Here is a 20,072-nt window from a genome sequence, read left to right on the forward strand (position 1 = left end):
AAGCTGATTGGTCAAGCTACGTAGTGGAAGCCAGCCAATGGGCGGGGGCACGACATGGGTATTATTGTTAAAGGGCTATAACCAACAGTCTGATGCTATACAGTCAATGGCTATATCATACAGTCTAATTATGCTATAATACAGTCTATGGCTATAACCCATAACCATACAGTCTGATGCTATAATACAGTTAATGGCTATAGCAACTTTTCTTGTTTGTCTACAATGTATTTATAAGACTGTTATATGATTACATAAATTAATAACACAAGATAAGATAAACCCACATTGGTACCCGGAGTGAAATGCAGGAGTCATTATACACACGTATGCATACATTCATGTTATGTTATATTCATACATGTTATATTTGATATATTTTTATTTTATGTTCATACTCTCGTTTTACTTGTGGGATCTTTTTCTTCATAGTTTTTTATGCATATTCAATCAGCCTTGTAGAATTGAGCCCTAGATTTAAGATTTCCATTGCGAAGGACTCCTATGTAATTGTTGAACATGTGAAAAATAATAGAACTCGAACGTCAACATTTAAATGTTTTATTCTAAACTTTGAAAAAGTATTCAATCTGACAAATATCACTTAGTAATGATTGCGGAAGGCGGGTAGATAGCAGAGGGTGTTGCTCTGTATGAATCAGTCATATTGTGCTGACCTGCGATAATTACTGGGCTTGCCCAGATAAAGTAACTCCAAAAGTTTGATGCAAAGACAAAGGGGTAAGTTATTGATTTAGATAAAACATGTATTCATTATTAACTATTCAAACCACTCTATATGTCCTGGAGTTTGCCTAAACTATAAGCCGATTGAAAATATTTCTGCTTAAATTAGATACATCATTTCTGTCAATCTGAAACTGTTTATTTTATATATGTAAGTATTTCTAAATCCCCTAAAGCACTTCAACTTGCCTCTGGTCTGAATGGTGCAGTCTAAACAACCGTAACAAACTTGCTTCACCTTATTCTTTATGACCTTAACATACACATGCATGTATATGATACTTGTGAATCACTGAAAAAGTGAAAGCAGTGTATATGACGTAACTAGATATTCTCAGGCAAGAGACTGGTACCTTTAGTTTAAAGTATTGAGCACGTTTTTTACTTTCCATCTGCTGCTTCCACATGACTGACAAGTGTGAGTCTACACAGTGAGACAGCAGCTTGTTCATTTGTTGCCTGTCACCAGACACAGTTACATTTATCTTGTTAAATTTCAGATTTGAATCTAAAAACTAATCATGATAATCCACATTTTGATAAAGAATTTATTAAGACACAAACATTTTTATGTTACAGTATGTTATTTCATAAGACTGTTAAACTGGGTCAGCAAGTATTTTAGAATCACATTGTTAAGAATGAAAAACAATTTCAGTAGTGGTTACTACTTCATGAAAAAAGGAAAATAATGAAGGATTGATGTCGGTGCAGTTTTCGATGCTTCACAGTATCTTGAAGGGTTGATATTCCTCAGAGGTAACAGGTTTCCATGGTAACCTAACCAGTGAATAAAATTGTATAAAAGCTGAATATTGAGAGGACCTGGCCCTTGAACACAAGCAGGCAAAAACAATGTAAGGCAGAAATTGTGGGTATGTTACCAGGCACTGTCTAACATTAAAAGCACTCAAAATAAACTTCACAGCTTTCACTCCAAGTCGTAGTTATCGTATGACAGCCGCTTCAAATGCATGATACTATCTGAAATAAAATCACAAACAAATGAGAGGAACAATTAATAGCAGCAGAATATAGTCATTTAGCATGTTACACACAGGATGGCAGAAATGATCTTACCCAGCACCCACTGCTCTGACAGGACCCTGCTTCCCTCTGGTTTCCTGCCGCTGTACTTCCCGATGCAGATGCCCGCCTGCCGCACAGTTTTGCACACCGTCCCTCCACAGAGCTCGATCAGCTCCTCCAGACTCTGGGTGGGTGGCTGCGAGTGCTGGGACACAAACATGGCGGGCTGGTCCTGGAACAGATCCTGCTGGTGCTCCCCGGCCGACAGGTGCCTCTGGAGACGACAGATCTGGGAAAAGAAACGTGAAAATGTACCCATTTGTTCATGTTTAGATTAAACCACCAGTCAGGGGGAGCTGGGTATTTACACATGTGTGTTTCCTGCTGTGACATGTCCACATGTCTTCAGTGAAAGTAAGAATTCTTACTCAGGACAAATTCATCTACCCCGACTTTATAAAGTAGCAGTTGTGTGATGGCACACAACAATGGAAGCACACATTGTAAATTGCAAACCATCAACTAAAATGCAATGTAAGGTGTATTTGCCTGTTTTCAATCTAAGAAATAAAGATCATCATATAATACTTGTTCTGCATGTAAATGCATGTTATGTCAAAATAGTTCACCAATGTTACGAGGTAGATTGTTATGGGAATCTCTAAAAGTTGTTCTCCTGCACAAAAGTTATTTTGGAAAACGGTTCTGTTTATTTATGCAAGAAGGCTGCACTGCTGGAGTTCTATTGGGAGTACACTCGCCAAAGAAATATCACTTTATCAGTGAACTGTGTCATGCACCTGAAAATCCTGGGGGTTGGAAACTTAAACTGAGAAATGTTGACCTTCGACTTTTACTGGAACACAGCGTTAGAGAGCATTAAGAGTTAGATCAACATCCTGCTAATTGTCCTCCAAACTCTTCTAAACAAGATTGTTCTGAAACATTGTTGGATTTCTGCCATACTTCCCCCTGTATTCATTGAGTTCAAGAAACGTTCCTCTCTTATCGTTTGAGTGGATCAATGTTTTCTCTAATAAACATTCAAATAAAGCTAACCATGACATCTACCTGCACGCTGTCCTTGATGAAAAAATAAATTAAATATTGACTGAAGCCAGGAAAAACTGGCGAATCACAAGTTTGAAACTGTGATTCGATCATAGGATTCAATACTGAGAGTGGCCTGAAGGTGGCTGCTAGAGATACAGCAGAGGATGTAAGAATTTGGCTTTGAGGCACATAAAAAACAAGCACAACTGAAAGGCTTAATGTATCATTACATCCAATTCAAATAGCATCTTTTGTTGGTATGTGTTATTGCTGGACTTACAACAGTTTATTAGAGTAAAATAACATTAAATAACTTCAAACCAACTATTCAGCAGTATTAAAGTTGAACTTAAGCTTTCAATGTAGCCTCAGATTTGTAAATGTACATATTTTGAGACAATCAGAATCACAGTGAAAAAGACAACTCCTTGCTTACTGTTCAACTCTAATAAGAACTCTAAGTGGCATTATTGTGACCTACCATGACAACTCATGTGCTCGATTTAATTTCCCTTCGCTCACATTCTTCATGTAGCATTACGAACTCTGTCAGACTAAATGAGGGCATGTGAATCTCTTTGAGGTTGTGTTTCTTTTTGGGTTTGCTGAGTGATGCTCTGAGCTCTCACTGCAGGCCGCTCTCTATCCAGCAAGGGTCAGCTGCTAAACTGAAGGGAACAATCTGCTCTATTCTGAAGCTGAATGCCAGGAAACCAGCTTTAAGGCTTTTAGTCTTTTGTCAATGTTCACACAAGTTTCACTTTACGTCAAGTAATCAGGGATTGGTCAAAAGTTCAGAGACGGGGTCAAGTTAAGATTAACCCACATCGTGTGCTTTTAAGATAATGATTGAAAAGTATATGTAAGGTTTATTATGTGAGAAAGAAGCTTTAAGAATGAGGAGAAACAGTCCAACACAAACATGTTACAAGAGCTAATCAGAAAGTACATATACAGTAAATGAATAAACACAAAACTAAGCCTCTAAAAATCAATGAGAGGATATATTTCTATGTACAGAGAATTTTGTCAAGCATTTACTGAAGTGCATATATCCACGCAGACATGGACACGGGTCCTTTATTCGGGGTCAAACAAATTGTCATGCCTACTAACTTTCAACAGTTAGGATTTTCCTACATTTCATTTCATATCTAGTATAATGCTGCTTAAAGATACATTATTCATGACTCACATCTCTGTATTAAGTATTAGTCTGTGAACTTGCTGAAGCCTGTTGTTGCATTTCTCAGTACCACAGTGCTGAATTTTTCAAATCTCTAGAGGACGGGTCATAGAGATGCCAGTTGTAGCAAGATTTCTCTGGTAAACGCACTCTGAAATTGCATTGTAAAGTGCCAGCTAAAGAATAATTGGTTTTTCAGATGGGAAATTCCACCACCTCCTTCTGACAATTCAATCGATATATTTGCAGCCGCTAAAGACTTACATTTCTCTTTGTTGTGCAAGAAAGGCAGAGGGCTTGTACAGATTTGTAACAAATAAAGCAAGGCAAGAATTTTTCTCATCATAAAGAAATACAACGTGTGCTCCCATTGTCTGCTCGTAGTACGACAGCATGTTTACATTACATTACACGTTACTTGTTAGACGCTTTTATCCAAAGCGACTTACATACTCCATACTGTGGACAATCCCCACAGGAGCAATTTGTGCAAGTGTCTTGCCCAGGGACACAACGACATGCTGACTGCAGTGGGGTTTGAACCTGTGATCCCCTGATCCCCCTGATTCGATCACCAACACACTACCCCCCTGCGCCACACGCCTCCTGTCCTGTTTATCACCGTTGCCACTGAAGTTTGAGTGATTCCGCCTGAACACCTGAAAAGTCAATGTTTTTGGAATGACGACAAGTTCTTCCTCTTTGGTAATATGCCTTAAATATGTCGCATTTCCCTTATACAGTAGCTATTACAGCAGTCTACTTCCTACAATTCTGTTTCTGTGTTTCTATCCGACTGCAGAGGGCAAATCAAAGGCTTTCCTGACACAAAAGGAAAAATGGTGCATTTGAGACTGAAATGCTGTAATGCCAAGGTAAATGATAATTCAGTAGACAATAGCAAAGAGTGAAACCCCTGAATCAGAAGGAGATTGTCTTTGATGGAGACACATTCCTGCAGTAGAGGACACAACATCCTCCTATGGCAATGTCTTTCCTGCTCCACACACCTGCGCTCTACTCTGTTCCCCACTGGACATGAGAGCACTGAGTTAAATATTCCAATTAGAGGAAAAGACACAAAACCTTACATATGTGCCTCAAAAAAAGTAATCATTTTTATATGGCTGTATTAATATCTGTTCATACAAATCTAGTTTTCTAAAACATAACCGAGGGGCGTCTCGTTTAAAGAACAGTTTTTGTTCAAGCCACTGAATAACAACTTGGTAAAACAAGCATTTCAGGCATGTTTTTCCCAAAGAATGACTGAAAAATACTCTGGTTATCAACATCAGAGCTTGCCAAAAAACACTGGCTTCAATAAGTCTGGAAAACCTCTAATCTTTTCTAGGAATCTCTAGTTATAAGTCTGATGAATTACAGTATTAAAAGTCACACACACCTACAATATACAGTGAAATAGTTTCCCTGTGTGAAGTCCCTTTTTGTTGTGCTATTTTTAAGCTGGTGTAGACATGAATGTTTGGGACAGGATACAGAAAACACCCACGACATGCCCTCATATGAAAAGCTGAGAGTTCCAATTTGACTAAGTCAACCACACTTTAAACAAATGCATTTTCTTGTTAGAGAAAAAAAGAACTTTCTCATAGATTTGCTGTTCTAAAACGTCACAGGCAGATAATGCCTTATTATACGTGTGACTCGAGATCATCTGAATCTCAATCTACCCTAAAGCGGATGAAAAAACAACAGCAACTATTTTGTGGTCAGCGGTCAACAAGTTGCATCTGTAGTTTGTACTGATATGACACTTTATAGAACCTGAAGGAATATCTGTTTTACAACATTTTGAACATGTAAAATAAAAGACATAAAACCGTTATCAATAACATTTCAAAATGAAAAACCTTCTTCCAGAAAAAGGAAGAATAAGTAGATTTTGCTTAAAACATTGATAAAGCATACGGACAAGGTAGAAGAATCCGTGGAATGAGTGATTTCTTCCTTTGGATCCCCCATTCACATTTGCAAGTGTGTTTGTCCCCGGGAAACATTTCTGAATGAATGGGATGAACTCTGTTACTATCACAGAGCGTGCTGAAGGTGCACAGCTGCATCCTGAGTAGCTGTTCAACTGAAGCAGACAAAAACATGCGTGTTGTAGAGGATATAGTGGAAGGTGTGTAGTTTTGTGCATCTGCTCCTCTGTGATGTGAAGTGAGTGCGTACTGAAAGGAATCCCCACTTCACTGCTCCTCAGTGACTAGGGGGGGGGGGGGAGTGGTTTTGGACTCTCAGCTAATCAGAGGGGCCAGTAGTAGCTCAAACAAGTGGCTGGGGGCTGATGCAAAGCGAGCACATGCAGTCTGCCACCAGTAACCTAAAGGGAATGACACGCTACATCTAATTCTTGATGGCTTTTTGATCCTCCTCCCACTGAGAGGTAATAAAAGGAATCTGCAGACCCTCGGAGGATTGTTTACCCTTGGATGCCGCTGGAGAAAGACATCCAGTCATTGAGAGAGGATTAAGAACAAGCTAACGACCAGACTTAGCACCTAACTCTATTATGAAGATGCTGAATGTGGACTTACTAGTTTTAAGTTTCTGCCTTGGTCTGGGGACAGGATACAGTGCTGTGGTTAAAAGACAATATCAGATTCAAAACGGGCCGTGCAGCTACACCTTTCTGCTGCCAGAGCAGGAGAACTGCCAGACTCAGAGCAGCAGCTACTTCTATCCAGATCAGAAGGATGGACCTGTGGACGACGAGGACTCAGCTCAGAGGCTGGAACAACTGGAGAACATCATGGAGAACAACACACAGTGGCTGCTTAAGGTAGTGTCAAACCACAATATGACAGGAATACATGAGACTGTGACTGCCTGGGTACAGTCACTGAGAGAGAGTCATAGATAGAAAACTAGGTGAATGATTGAAAACAGTTTACAAGGTGAAGACTGAGTGGACACAGCCTGGCCTTTCTTGGTAGTCTTTTTTTATGGCCAGGCTGTGTCCACTCAGTCTTCACCTTGTAAACTGTTTTCAATCATTACATCATCATGTATTAACATAGAAGAGAGGTTCAGACAGACACTAGTTACTTCTGTGATTATTAGTAAGATTTGAGTTTTTCTTAAATAAATCAATATGTATCCTGAGTTCCATCTCCCAGAACCTCGGAAAATGTAATATCCATGCTGCCTTGCACTGAGAGAAACAAGCTTTGTGGTGAATGAGTGATTACACCTTTAAGTTGTATAGCTGCACACATTAATTGTTACTTAATATTTTGTATACTGTATTCAATATGATTGATGATATTTGCATATTGTTGTATATTAATTTCTTATCATCAATTCATTTGAATGCCTTTCTGAATTGTTTCTTATCCGACATGCCAACTTTAATTGAATTGATCGTTTCAGAGGAAAAGAGGATTTTTAGGTTTCCAAGACCATTATGATGTACAAGAGGGAAACATGTGCTAAAGATGTACCCTTCCTCTACCACAGGTGTCACTGGTGACAATTATCTCCCTTTCCAATTATCCAGAAAGGAAAAAAAAATAGGAAGCACTTTAAAGAAAATTAAACACTTAGTATTGAGCATGAGGAAAATGTGCATTAAATGTTGACCACAAGTTTTCCACTAGAATATAATGTTATATATTTCAACAGGTAGCACATTACTATTTTTGACATCCAAAAGAAGTTTCAACAGAAACTTGTTTTTCTAAATAATTTGTTTTAAATTAATTAAATCACAACTTATTTTGGTTTAAGGCAATGGGCAGATTACCCAGGCTCATAATTCACTACCACAGGTTCCAAACAACATGAGTAACGTTTAACCAATACCAGAACATGTTTGAGTGATTCAATGGCAGCATTTAACACAACTGATCACAAAATCATCGTAAAAACAATTTACCATTTTTATGTAGTGTTTTATGTAACTCGTAAAAAAAGAAAATGTAATAAAAGGCCATATTTTAGTTTTTCAAAAGGTCTTTCTTATTCTTTAGGAATGTAGACTGAACTAGAAGTGGTGTAAACAGAGCATTTAGAGTGCTGAGTGTCTGTGAAATACTTCCTTTAGTGTTAAAGGACACACTAGGGTTTGATGATTGACAAAGACTGGACACAGGTGTCCACACAAGGGATGCATACTTCCCTTTCAGTTTGCTGAGCAAATAATTGTGCGAGAGAAAGAAGTGAACGGCCTCTTGTCTCGCTCCCTTTCTTCTCCCTCTTTCTATTACTGATGAGACCTAAACAAGCGGAGCCCGACAGGACAAGATCAAATCACAGCTGGATCACACAAACCCTGTCTTGTAACATTAAACAAGCTCTGATCTGTTCAGCAGGAATAAGAGCTGCCTCACAAATCAAAGCCCGCCAGACAAGTGAACGTTTTACAAAGTGCAACAGCGCAGCAGACAAAGTGACAGGTTACATATTTCTTACACACAAAGAAGCATTGCTGATTAATCATGAAGCTTCTACTGCTGTGTCAGCGCACCAAATTAATGTGCATATGAAGATAAATATAGGAGAGGAGATCCCAGCTAAGGTGGAATGGTTAAAGTTTCACAACACAGATGTTCTTTACTAATATTAACTTGATTATTTGCCCTAAAGAACAAATGTGATTTGTAACTATAGCAACATATAAAACGTAAATATTATACATCTTTTCAAGATTTAACCTTTTATCCTGTACAATTCCCTCACTACCAAACAGAAAACATAACTCTCCCGCAAAACTAATCAAGCCAGCAAAATAATCTGTTCAGCCCAAACGCTCCCCTCTGAACAGCACTCAGTCAGTGATCAGAAAGCCACTCTGTTCCAGCAGAACCCATCTAACCCCAGGTGCTAGAAAGTCCCACTGGCCTATTTTTTCCCTCTGTGATCATCACCCTGAATGAATGAAAATAGGCACCTTACTCTGACCTGTCAACACGGTTCTTGTCAACAGTCCGACTTTAAGTATGTGTGTGAGTGTTTTTAAAGGTGCATTGTTTGTTTGATGTTAAGCCCTTTCAAACGAAAATGACTTTTGCTTTGTAACAACCAAAAACATTTTTCTAACCAATTTCTGAATAAAAAATTTGGAAGACTGTTTTTGTTAAAGTCTATCAGTAGTGAAGTGTGCTATGGCCTTAATAAGTTCAGCGACCCAGAACAAATGGCTAAAAGGACGATTTAATCACTAACCCTGACAAGCTGTTAGATGTGTCAGAGAAAGCCACATTTCTTTGACAGCTAAACAATACAAATACATTCTGTAGTAGCTGAAAGCTTGCTACATTGAATGCAACCGTAATTCATTTTAAAATGATATATGGGAGTTTCAAAATAATAAAAGTGTAACTTTGATTACAAGGTGCATAGGTTAAAATGTTGTCAAAGGTGTCAGCTCTCCATGACCCTTAATGGGAATAGGTAGGTAAAGAAAAAGAGTGATTGATAATATACAACTTGATTTACTCACAGTGCCTCACTCAGGTTATGGACCTCTTTTACAGTGGTGTGGTTAAAGGTAAATGAGTGTAAATTACCTGATAAAATAAGTTATCGCCATCTTTTCAGAGGAGTATGGTTTGTATTTGCCATCATTTTACGTTTGCACATGCATCTACAAATTGAAGCATTAACAAAAAATGTAAATGAGAAACCATGGACAATTCCATCAGGCCCGATTTACGTATAAAAAATAATCACCAAATTTGTAATTTCATAATTTCTCAGTTCCTATTTACAGTGCGCCAGCTGATGACAGCTGAGGAAAACAATGTGTTGAGGAACAGTCATTCCTACTGACGCCTTTGAGGCACGGGAGTAAACAACTGATTGGATCCTTGACGGTCGATGGGACATCCTGCCTGCATTTCAAATGACAGCCTTCCACCTACAACACATCCTTTTGTGTCTCCACGAACATAAACAAACCTGACGTCACGATAGGAAGACAAACAAAATTAGCACTAATTGCAGATGTTCCTGGTATTTTCCACAATAGAAATAATAATAAAAGTGGCTGTTTAAGGTTGCTGACTGATGAGTAAATACTGATAGTGATTATGCAAACTTACTGAAGATGAGAAAGATACTCAACTGACGCTGGTTTCCGCCAGCACACTCATGTCATACCCTCGCGAAGGATGTAACTCCTCATTTAACACTTCCATCCTGTTTACGAGTCGTGTGACCTGATTGCCACTCAGGAACACCATGCAGGAAATAACTTAATGATTGGTCTTGGTCTAAAAATGGCAATACTGTAAGGTAGCTAAGAACAAATCCTGTAAAGATGAAACGTGGACCTTTCCCCCCCTGAGGGCATCCATGCTCATTGTATTATTGCTATGATCAACAAGTGTCATACGGACAGGGTTAAGTCAGAGAAGGTCTTATCTGGACAGATTAATAAACCGCTTCAAATCCTTTCATTGATTTAAAAAAAATACAATCCACCAAACCAACGATAAGAAAAACATATGGTTTCATTTGAAGAATACATTTTTACACTATTTAAAATTAAAAATGTATAAATGTTTACACTATTTAAAATAAAAAACAAAATAATATGATGCCATAGGACAGTTTTGCTCACCTTCGTTCCAATAGCTTTTCTTAAAAAAGGGAATAATGCTACATAAAAAAAGTATTATATACTTAATACAATAAAAAGAGAAAGATTATGAGGGAAATATGGATTTCCCAAATAGATAACACCATCTTTTTTATGATATTATGTGGAGACAAGTGTAACTCATGTGATTATATGCAAGTGTGGCAGGAGGGAAATGATTACTATTCCAACAGGACAGTAAGGAAAGTGTGGGAAACAATATAACAACTAAATACATGTAAAAGTAACTACTTTCTAGAGTTTGAAAATCAGTAATTGTAATGAGCAGCAGCGAGCTGTCAAACTGTGAACTACACAATGAATGTAATACAGGATTGGCCATGCACAATAATTCACTTTTTCAAATTGTCTTTTTTCTGTGCTGCAGCTGGAGAACTACATACAGGATAATATGAAGCAGGACATCGTCCACATCCAACAGACTGCTGTACAAAACCACACAGCGACGATGATTGAAATCGGAACAAACCTGCTGAGTCAAACCGCAGAGCAAACAAGGAAACTGTCCAATGTGGAGGCACAGGTAAGGCCCAACTTCCTGCTTCTTTTAACATACAACACAACACTAAAAAGTGCAAACATGATACCTTTGCAACAGAACAACTTCTCAACAATATAACATGCTAAAGAAAATGTGGTGCAAGTTCTTGTTTTTTTTGGCATACATGATACAATTTTATGATCAAGAAAATCTATTTATTTCACGTCAAAGGTACAAACCTACGTGTGATCTGCAATACCTTGCTTTGAAAACGATAAAAAAAATAAGCACAGGGAAAAACAAGAATGAATGCGTCAGTTTATTATTGTGGCTACACGTCAATGACCTTATGTGAGCCAACTGTACAGCATTTCCTGTTATTAGCACACTAGTATTCCCACAGAAAGGGTCTATCAGTTTGTCACAATCACACATCCGTCTGTTCAAAGGCATCAACAGCTCCACTGCAGACACATAGCTGGGATCCCTGTAAACAACCTGCTTTTTGCTGAGTTCAGTTCCTCCGAAGTGGGAAATTAGAGGCAAGGTCCCCAACCCCAGAGTTTAGTTCAATACATCTGTCCGTGAAAATACGTAGTTTTGAACGTTTCCCTTGTTCAGGTATGTCTGCTGTATTGGAACTCGGTCGTTCTTTCCTGTCACGTTTTTTCAAATGGCTGTTTGTTCACTTTTTAAGTGCGAACCAAGCTTTTGTTGAAGACAGAACTTGGTGTCCAAAAGGATTATTGATAAAATGCATGTTGACAGACAATCCTTTTTAGGTTGTGGTGAAGGTTTTTTTATACACCTTCTTGTATGTTTCATGTCTTTCACTTTTCTAAATCGCTACAAGTCATGTTGTTATTTTCAACACAATATGGAGAAATGTCAGATACATCTGTATCATCTTGAAGTATTGTAGGATCTTGAGCACTTCTTGAAGTTGATGAGAAATACATAATCTTATAATTTCCTTTTATATTTAAAGATCTACTGATTGATGAACAAACAATTTCACAAGGTGTCTCTTAGCCCGGCTAAACAGCTCTACCTTTTTATTTTATTTTTAGGTAATTCAACAAACAACTCGACTTGAACGGCAACTTCTTCAAAATTCCTTGTCAACCAACAAGCTGGAAAAACAACTAATTGTCCAAACAAATGATATCAGCAAGATAAATGACAAAAGCAGGTGAGGACATCAGATACTTCAATGGTTTCTAATGGGCTCAGCTTGATGCTCAACTTGTTGCCTGCTTCTCCTCAGATTTCTGGAGAAAAAGGTGGATGAGATGGAGGAGCAGAGGCTGGTGGAGCTGAAGACGCTTCGAGATGAAAAAGAGCAACTTCAGACTCTGATACTGAGGCAGACGGCCATCATAGGCCAGTTGGAGCAGCAGCTGCTCAAAGTGTCCCCTAACAACACTGCACTGCAGCTCCAGCAGCAGGAGCTACTAGACACCGTCAACAACCTCATTCACACCATCTCTGCCGGCTCGTCTCGAGGTGAGTCCACACCTCAGGTCATCATAACCTGTTGGATGCACTCTTAAATGTGTGTTTGTAAAACACATCCATACTTGGGAACCGCCTATACATAGAGTCTGCTGTAAATCAATATGACACTGTTATCGTGCTGTGAACTTCACAAAGGCAGGCTATCTATCTAATTACCGCATGATTTCCTGTTAAAGCAGTAACAATGGAGCAATGAAACTGACCTTTATTCTCAGTAAATTTGACCTTATCAAAGGAGGATAGTTAGATTCTGTACAATTTTGTGTCAGATTTACAAGGTATATTTCTTCTGCAGAGAGCAAAACTGTCATGATGCAGGACACTCCTACAACGTTCATGGACTGTGCTGCTGTGTTCAAGTCCGGGAACACCCAGAGTGGAGTCTACACTCTCACTCTACCCAACACTACAATAGAGGTTAAGGTAAAGTAAGCCTGAACGACTGAGTCAGACTAGGCATGACCCACCCACTTACACAACCCAGTGAATAAAGCCCTTGGCTTAGTGGACTGTATTGTGTTTGAGGGCGGGAAAGTTAAATGAAAATGTTCTCAGACTGTCATTAATGATGTGCATGCTTGAGCTGAAACTGTGATCTCCTTAGAAACTTTACAGAGAATAAGACATTTCACTTTCCCTTCCCTGTATCCAACCTCACATTTGTTTTGCCCAAGCTCAAATAGGGTGGCAATGACTAATTAAAAATGAGCATGTATTCTTTACAGAGCATTTATGTTGTATTAATAATTGCAGCAACTCTTTTTTGCTTGTGTGTGAAGGCTCTCTGTGACATGGAGACAGAAGGAGGTGGGTGGACAGTACTACAAAAACGCTTTGACGGCCATGTTGACTTCCACCGTACGTGGCAAGAGTACAAAAAGGTAAAAGCTATCAAGAAGAAATATAACCTAGCCTACGGTTTTCATTCCAATTGCAAAACAATACAGAGAGCAGATTTGGTTTTGGCTTTTCACTGGAAGAGTCTTAAAAGCCTCGGGATTCTACTATGTTAGAGGAAATACCCCATAACTGCCTGCACCAAATGGAAGATAAAAGTGCCAAAAAGAGTCTCAAGTCCCCGATAAGCAATCATTGCAGAAAAATGCTTTCATGCCATCTCATTTATTCTTACCACAATTCAAGCTAATTTAAACTGGCATACTTTTTTTTAAGTATCTCATTTTGAATGTGAAATTGACTGTTTGCTGTTTTGCTAATAGAGAAAGCGACCCACAAGGCTTTCCTGCAGGGGTTCAACACAGTATGATTACATTTCTTTTATGTCTTTTCAGGGGTTTGGAGAACCTTCAGGTGAATTCTGGTTAGGAAATGAATTTGTCTCCAGAATGACAACTCAACAGTCCTACAAACTGAGGATCCAGCTGAGTGACTGGGAAGGAAACTCAGAATTCTCACAATATGACCAGTTTTCTCTCAACAGTGAAGCACAAAATTACAGGTACGTTATATTGACTACATCAAAGAACCTTATGTTATTTGCTTGGTAAAAAAACAATTGAACAAGTTATTAAGGACAAAGATGCCCATCAGCATAAGAGTCTCTCTTTTAACAGTGCTTTTGAAGTACTAAAGCACAACCTCAAAGCCTTGCAATTATAATAATAACCAAATGAATAAATGTTAGTGAAAACATACAGAGGCAACCCTCCTAGTTGGAAGAAATGATGGCATTCAGTATCTCACTGTTATGGATATATATTCTATACATAAATATCTTCCTAAAGCTATAAGCAAATTGGCTGTAATTATCTTTTGATACAACATTTTCTATGTGCCTGAATCCATACTTCTTAATAACACTTCCCTTTCAACCACTTCTGGGTTTTTTAAGCAATTAAATGAATGTAATAATGAGGGAAATGTCTAAATATCTGGCTAATTCTCTATAAGTGTTTCTCTGACAGTGAAAATGAGACAGAGTTAATGTTCAGGCTGAACGTGCTCGTGGTGATTTTGTACGGAATAAGCTCTGGTTGTTAACTCATAGCTAGTATTTCACAACTGTGTGTGATACAGTCCAAAGGAAAACAGAGCCCTCTGGACTGTATCACACATATGTACCTCCTGAAAACTAGCTCATGGTCATAGATGCTGACCTCCTACATCTATTCAAAAGCAAAACACATTCAAGAAATTCCTCTGGACGATGTTTCTTTTCTGTGTGACCATCTTCTTCCCTGATACTAATGCACTGGCACCAGCCCAAAGAAAATGCAATAAAACTGCTCGGTGAAAAATAGGAAATACATAAAATGTCTTGTTTCACACATTTAGTCTGCACATCTTGGCAATAACAGAACCCTCTCAAGTATTTTCTTTTCCTAACCAAAGCTGATTTCAGGAGTGGAATGGATAATTCCTTTCAATTTGACAAACAGACCTTGAAATGCTCCGATTCAACACAGCTCTTTCTTGTCTAAAGTCCACTTGACTATGACCAATTTGGTCTCCAGTTAGTTGGCTCAGTAACTCCAAATCATTTCTCCAAGGACGATGCTGCACAAATAGCATAACGCAGACACTTTGGTTAAAAGATTAAAAATAGCTACAATTATGAAATCAACAAGCTGGTTGTAATAAAAAGCAGAAATGTTAACACAAATAAAGTAAGATGAAACTTGAATGCCAAAAGCAAACACTTAAATCCTAATGCCAAACCCCATTTGAGATCTGGTACAAGCTATGGCCGAGGAACAGTTGGACGTTGCCTTTTGAGGAATGGCAATCACGGACTTCCTCCTCCTCTTCCTTCATTTTTCCTTTCCCATTCTACAGGATACACCTTAAAGGCTTCAGTGGAACGGCAGGCAAAATAAGCAGCATCGGGCAGCCAGGAAGTGATTTCAGTACAAAGGATGCGGACAACGACAAATGTGTTTGCAAGTGTTCACAACTGACAACAGGGGGTAAGAAACACATTTTCTTTGTAAACAACTTCTGCTTATGAATTCTTGTTCACCAGGAAATACCATAATCCCGTCGATTTTGTGATGGCACTTTCAAACAAACTCCAACCCACCCAAATATTGCCACTTCCCCCCCCCAAAAATCTTCAAGGCCTCCGTACTTTTGTGGCCAGGTCAAAGAGCACAATTAGCTCAGAGTTAATCACTGATCAACTCATTGGGGAATTCAGCCCCTACAATGGCTGACATTAATAGCCTGGGAAAAGAGCTTTTCCCTCTCTCCTCGTAGCTTAAAGGTCCTACTCCATTCCCTTGAAAGTGACTCCGCTGCCAGACGTTTGTGTCCCTCTGTATAAGGGTCTGCCAAGTGAGCATGGAAGCATGAAAACCCTTTCCCTTTTTTCCCATGAGGGGTCTCTCACGGGGGACTCCACATGCACATTATGCTCAATCGTGACAGAGTGGCACTGACCCAGTAAAAAACAAAAGCTAAATCTGCCATTACAAATATAAATCTGCCTGTTTTGAATTAGCACACAATTAAATGAATGTGGTAAATTATGTAAAACCATATCGCACGCCTTAGTTTTGACTTAAAAATGTAGTTTTCAGTTTTCTTGAACAATGTTATACGAGCTACTCCCATTAACTACTATGACAGGTTAGCTATAACTGCTTAAAAAAAAATCCAGATTCTTTAACATAATCTCCTGGGAGATAAACCGCCAAGGGGTGTCTGTCCACAATAAATACAAATCTCTATGACAGCTCTACATCTCTACATAAGAGCAGTAGCAATTTTACTGTCATAGCCAATTAGATGCTGCCGAATGTGAAATGTCTGCCTTGACACCATGACAAATACTGCCAGTGTACTGTGTGTAATGCCACAGTTTACAAGTAGCTTCTACAGCTTGTGTGATGCCATAACATGTAATACGCTATAGAAAAGCCACGCAACCGCTATTATAGCTTGAAAAATGTAATTTGATGCTTATTTGTTCTCTATTTGGCATAGATGTTACAGTTTAACATCCAAGATTCAGGATTAACAGTGCAGGCAGTCTCAAAATGGCACAGTTTACAAACCCTGCAATCTGTATATGAATATATGGAGAGAAATCTAAATTGCTCTGAATTGCAGTGTGCTGTTAAACTCTCATTCACTGCTTTCTAAATTCAAAAACACATTTTGAAGTGTATAAATGCAGCCACCACAAAATTACTTAAAGATGGGTAGCTATTAGAATATTTCAATGTGTTCAATCACTTTTTTCAGTGGTTATGAGACAGTATAAACCAACAGCTTATGGCCCACTCAAATTGCCTTTTCTTAAAACAGATTTCCATATCAGACCTAACAAAGACAGAAAACTCCCTTCCTATTTTACAGATTTGCATGCAACATCGTCTTTGAGGAAATAACGTTGAGATGTGTTTGAATGTTCTAGGTTGGTGGTTTGATGCCTGTGGTCCGTCCAATTTGAATGGGATGTATTACCAGCAGGGCCAGAACTCAAACCGCTTCAATGGAATCAAATGGTACTACTGGAAAGGCTCGGGCTACTCACTGAAGTCCACTGCCATGATGATCCGACCAGCAGACTTTACAGGCTCCCTTTGAACTGACACGCTAAGGTGGATCTAACTGGGAGGGAAATTCTGCCCGACAACAGCAATAAAACCAAAAATAAACATTCTCAAGGGAACCAAAGCACTTCATGAACACATTTTTACATACTTTTGGAAAGACATATTTTGTGCATATTTATGTGTTTGAAAATTTGAATCCAATGGGTCGTTGCAAGTTGTGAAATATGTTGTGAAATATGGACTGTCAAAATGACAAAAATATATAGTGAAATTACTTTTGTCTGTGATATATATAGAGAACTATACGTTTAGTAATTACACTGTGTAATAAAAGCTCTAACCACAAAGAAGAGGCCATAGTAAAATGTGACATTAATTTATCGTATGTTCTATTAATCTAAAAGATGTTATTGTAGTTTAAGCACCCATTTAAATAGGTTTTTAATAGCTACCTATCATTGTTTAAAAAAGAGACTATGGTACAACAAGCAGATAAACAACTTGCTCAAAGTGATTGTTATGTTTCTGTTAAATGCCTAAAATGTAAATGAAAATGTCAAAATGCCACAGAAAATGTTTTTCTTAAAACAACATTGTTTTTCTACTGAGAATGTATGTACATTGGTTGTTTAATTTATATGTAGATTTAATATTTAACATTATGATAGAGATTTGTTACAGATCTTAATGTTCTAGTTAGTTAACAATTGTATTGTACAGGAACTCTTTTAATCTAACTCTGAAGAACCTTCCCACTGCTCATACATGACGTGTTTTTCAAGTGTTTTGTTAATGTATTTTTTATTTGTATTTATGTCATGTTTCTACTGAAGCAAAAAGAAACATGAATGGGAAAGTTGTGCTTGAAACAGAATTTCTCCCAAGTAAACACTGCCTTTAGATTTCTTTGAGGGGTTGGTGTTCATACCCGCTTATATATAAAGTAACACAAGTTAAATATTAAACATGACAACAAGGCAGAGAGCCTGAGAGGTAATCTAAAATCCTCCTCAGCATTGGTCCTGTTCTACACTTTAAAACAACCCTTATGGTGAATGCATTGATCCCAATTTCATCACCATCATCATAACAATTTCAGCAATGTTTAATCATGTCGAGTACAAAATAAAATGTCTAAATGCTCAAAATGTTTGTTTATTTGTAGCCTTTATTTATCCAGGTAAAAAATCCCATTGAGATCAGCGATCTCTTTTACAAGGGAGACCTGCCGCACATTGTTACACATGTAACAGAAAACAAAAAGGACACATACAACATAATGGCAGGGGTACAATTTACAAACTTATTCACAAAGACAGGTACCAGGAGTATCAAATATCATTTCATCAAGCTGTGCTTTAAAATTATGCAGGGGAACCAAAATGCTCATTTTCAAAATGTTTTGCAGGGTGTTCCAAGCTAGAGGAGCTGCGCACATAAAAGCTTTAGTGCCTAAAACAGTCCTAGCACTTGGTACATGTAACAAAAACACATCCTGGGATCTTAGGCAATAGCTACTTGCGACTCTCTGTGATATCAGTGAGCAGATGTAAGCTGGTAGTTTACCCAGCATGGCTTTGTAGATGAACATGTACCAATGACTGAGCCTCTGAACAGTAAGTGATGGCAGACCTGCCCTGGCATACAGGGTACAGTGATGAGTAAGTTCTTTACAGATTGTAACAAATCTCAGCGCACTGTGATAGGCGGCATCTTACTTGATCAGGTAATGGGCAGGTGCATTCATATAGATCAGATCACCATAGTCCAGCACAGGTAAAAAGGTCACAGAGACTAGCCTTTTCCTGGCCTCAAGCGAGAAACAGGACTTGTTTCTGAAAAAGAAACCTAGCTTCACCCTCAGCTTTCTAAGCAGATTATTAACCTGACATTTAAAAGAGAGACAATCATCAAGCCAGATACCAAGGTATTTACAACAGGTAACCACTTCAAGTACTTTTCGCGTAGTAACAATATCCAAAGTGGTCTCCAGTGTCTTTTTGGCTTTTAAAAATAGCATTACCTTAGTTTTATCCACATTTAAAAGAAGCTTAAGCTCAGAGAGCTGCGTCTGAATAATATTAAAAACAGCCTGCAATTTAACAACAGCCTCCTTAATGGAGGGACCTGCACAATACATCACGGTATCGTCAGCATAAAAATATAAAGTTGCTGCATCCACATTTTGACCTAAACTGTTGATATAGATGGAGAATAAAAGTGGACCTAAAACAGAACCTTGAGGAACACCATTTGAAATGTTTAACCACTCAGAAGACAGCCCATCAAATTGAACACATTGGGACCTTTCAGAGAGGTAGTTCACAAACCACCCCACTGCATGGCTGGATATGCCAATACTGGCCAGCCTCTGCTTCAAGATATGATGATCTGTATCGAAAGCTTTGGAAAGATCAACAAACAGAGCTGCACAACTCTGCTTTTTGTCTAAGATATTAGCAATATCATTCACCACTTTCATTGTCGCAGTGATGGTGCTATGTTGCTTTCTGAAACCTGACTGATGTTTACATAGGATGTCATTGTTACTTAAAAACACCTTTACCTGCTCACTCACTAGGCTTTCAAGAACCTTGGCCAGAACTGACAATTTAGAGATGGGCCTATAGTTATTTAATAAAGTAGCCTCCCCACCTTTTAGTAGAGGAAGGACATACGCTGACTTCCATATTTTTGGAATTGTGTTCGTGCTGAGGGAGAGGTTAAAAAGAGAAGTAAGACGTGGTGCAATACAATCTGCAGCTATCTTTAAAAAGAAAGGTTCTAAGTTATCCGGACCAGCCGTTTTTTTAGGATCTAACTTGGTTAAGGCTTCATGAACGACTTCAATAGAAAAAGGAGAAAAACTGAAAGGGTTTTCCAAACCACGTTTTTCAGATTCACAGACTG

The 20,072-nt window shown here is 38.4% G+C and overlaps 2 protein-coding genes across 2 annotated transcripts in view; one reads left to right on the forward strand and one right to left on the reverse strand.

Annotated features, from left to right (window-relative positions):
* Window positions 1-1,281: 1,281 nt before the first annotated feature.
* LOC117499460 (microcephalin-like) overlaps window positions 1,282-20,072 on the reverse strand; it is a 36,117-nt gene continuing 17,326 nt past the window's right edge. The window contains 2 exon segments of the mRNA XM_034151853.1: window positions 1,282-1,731; window positions 1,828-2,065. Of these exon segments, the coding sequence (XP_034007744.1) occupies window positions 1,679-1,731; window positions 1,828-2,065 (291 nt within the window). The 3' untranslated portion in view covers window positions 1,282-1,678.
* angpt2a (angiopoietin 2a) lies at window positions 6,309-18,301 on the forward strand. Its single transcript, XM_034151872.1, has 9 exons — window positions 6,309-6,821; window positions 11,011-11,166; window positions 12,195-12,316; window positions 12,392-12,630; window positions 12,938-13,065; window positions 13,422-13,523; window positions 13,935-14,101; window positions 15,439-15,569; window positions 17,021-18,301. The coding sequence occupies exons 1-9, from the start codon at window positions 6,552-6,554 to the stop codon at window positions 17,191-17,193; spliced, it is 1,488 nt and encodes a 495-aa protein (XP_034007763.1). The 5' UTR covers window positions 6,309-6,551; the 3' UTR covers window positions 17,194-18,301.

Source organism: Trematomus bernacchii, unplaced genomic scaffold (assembly GCF_902827165.1).
Source record: "Trematomus bernacchii unplaced genomic scaffold, fTreBer1.1, whole genome shotgun sequence".
NCBI lineage: Eukaryota > Metazoa > Chordata > Actinopteri > Perciformes > Nototheniidae > Trematomus > Trematomus bernacchii.

What these genes read in the sequence shown, in the direction of transcription:
- angpt2a (XM_034151872.1), top strand. Translation starts at nt 6,552, where the DNA reads ATGAAGATGCTGAATGTGGACTTACTAGTTTTAAGTTTCTGCCTTGGT. An exon ending in CTCTGCCGGCTCGTCTCGAG is followed by an intron (nt 12,631 to 12,937) that starts GTGAGTCCACAC and finishes TTTCTTCTGCAG; the next exon opens with AGAGCAAAACTGTCATGATG. An exon ending in AGTGAAGCACAAAATTACAG is followed by an intron (nt 14,102 to 15,438) that starts GTACGTTATATT and finishes CCCATTCTACAG; the next exon opens with GATACACCTTAAAGGCTTCA.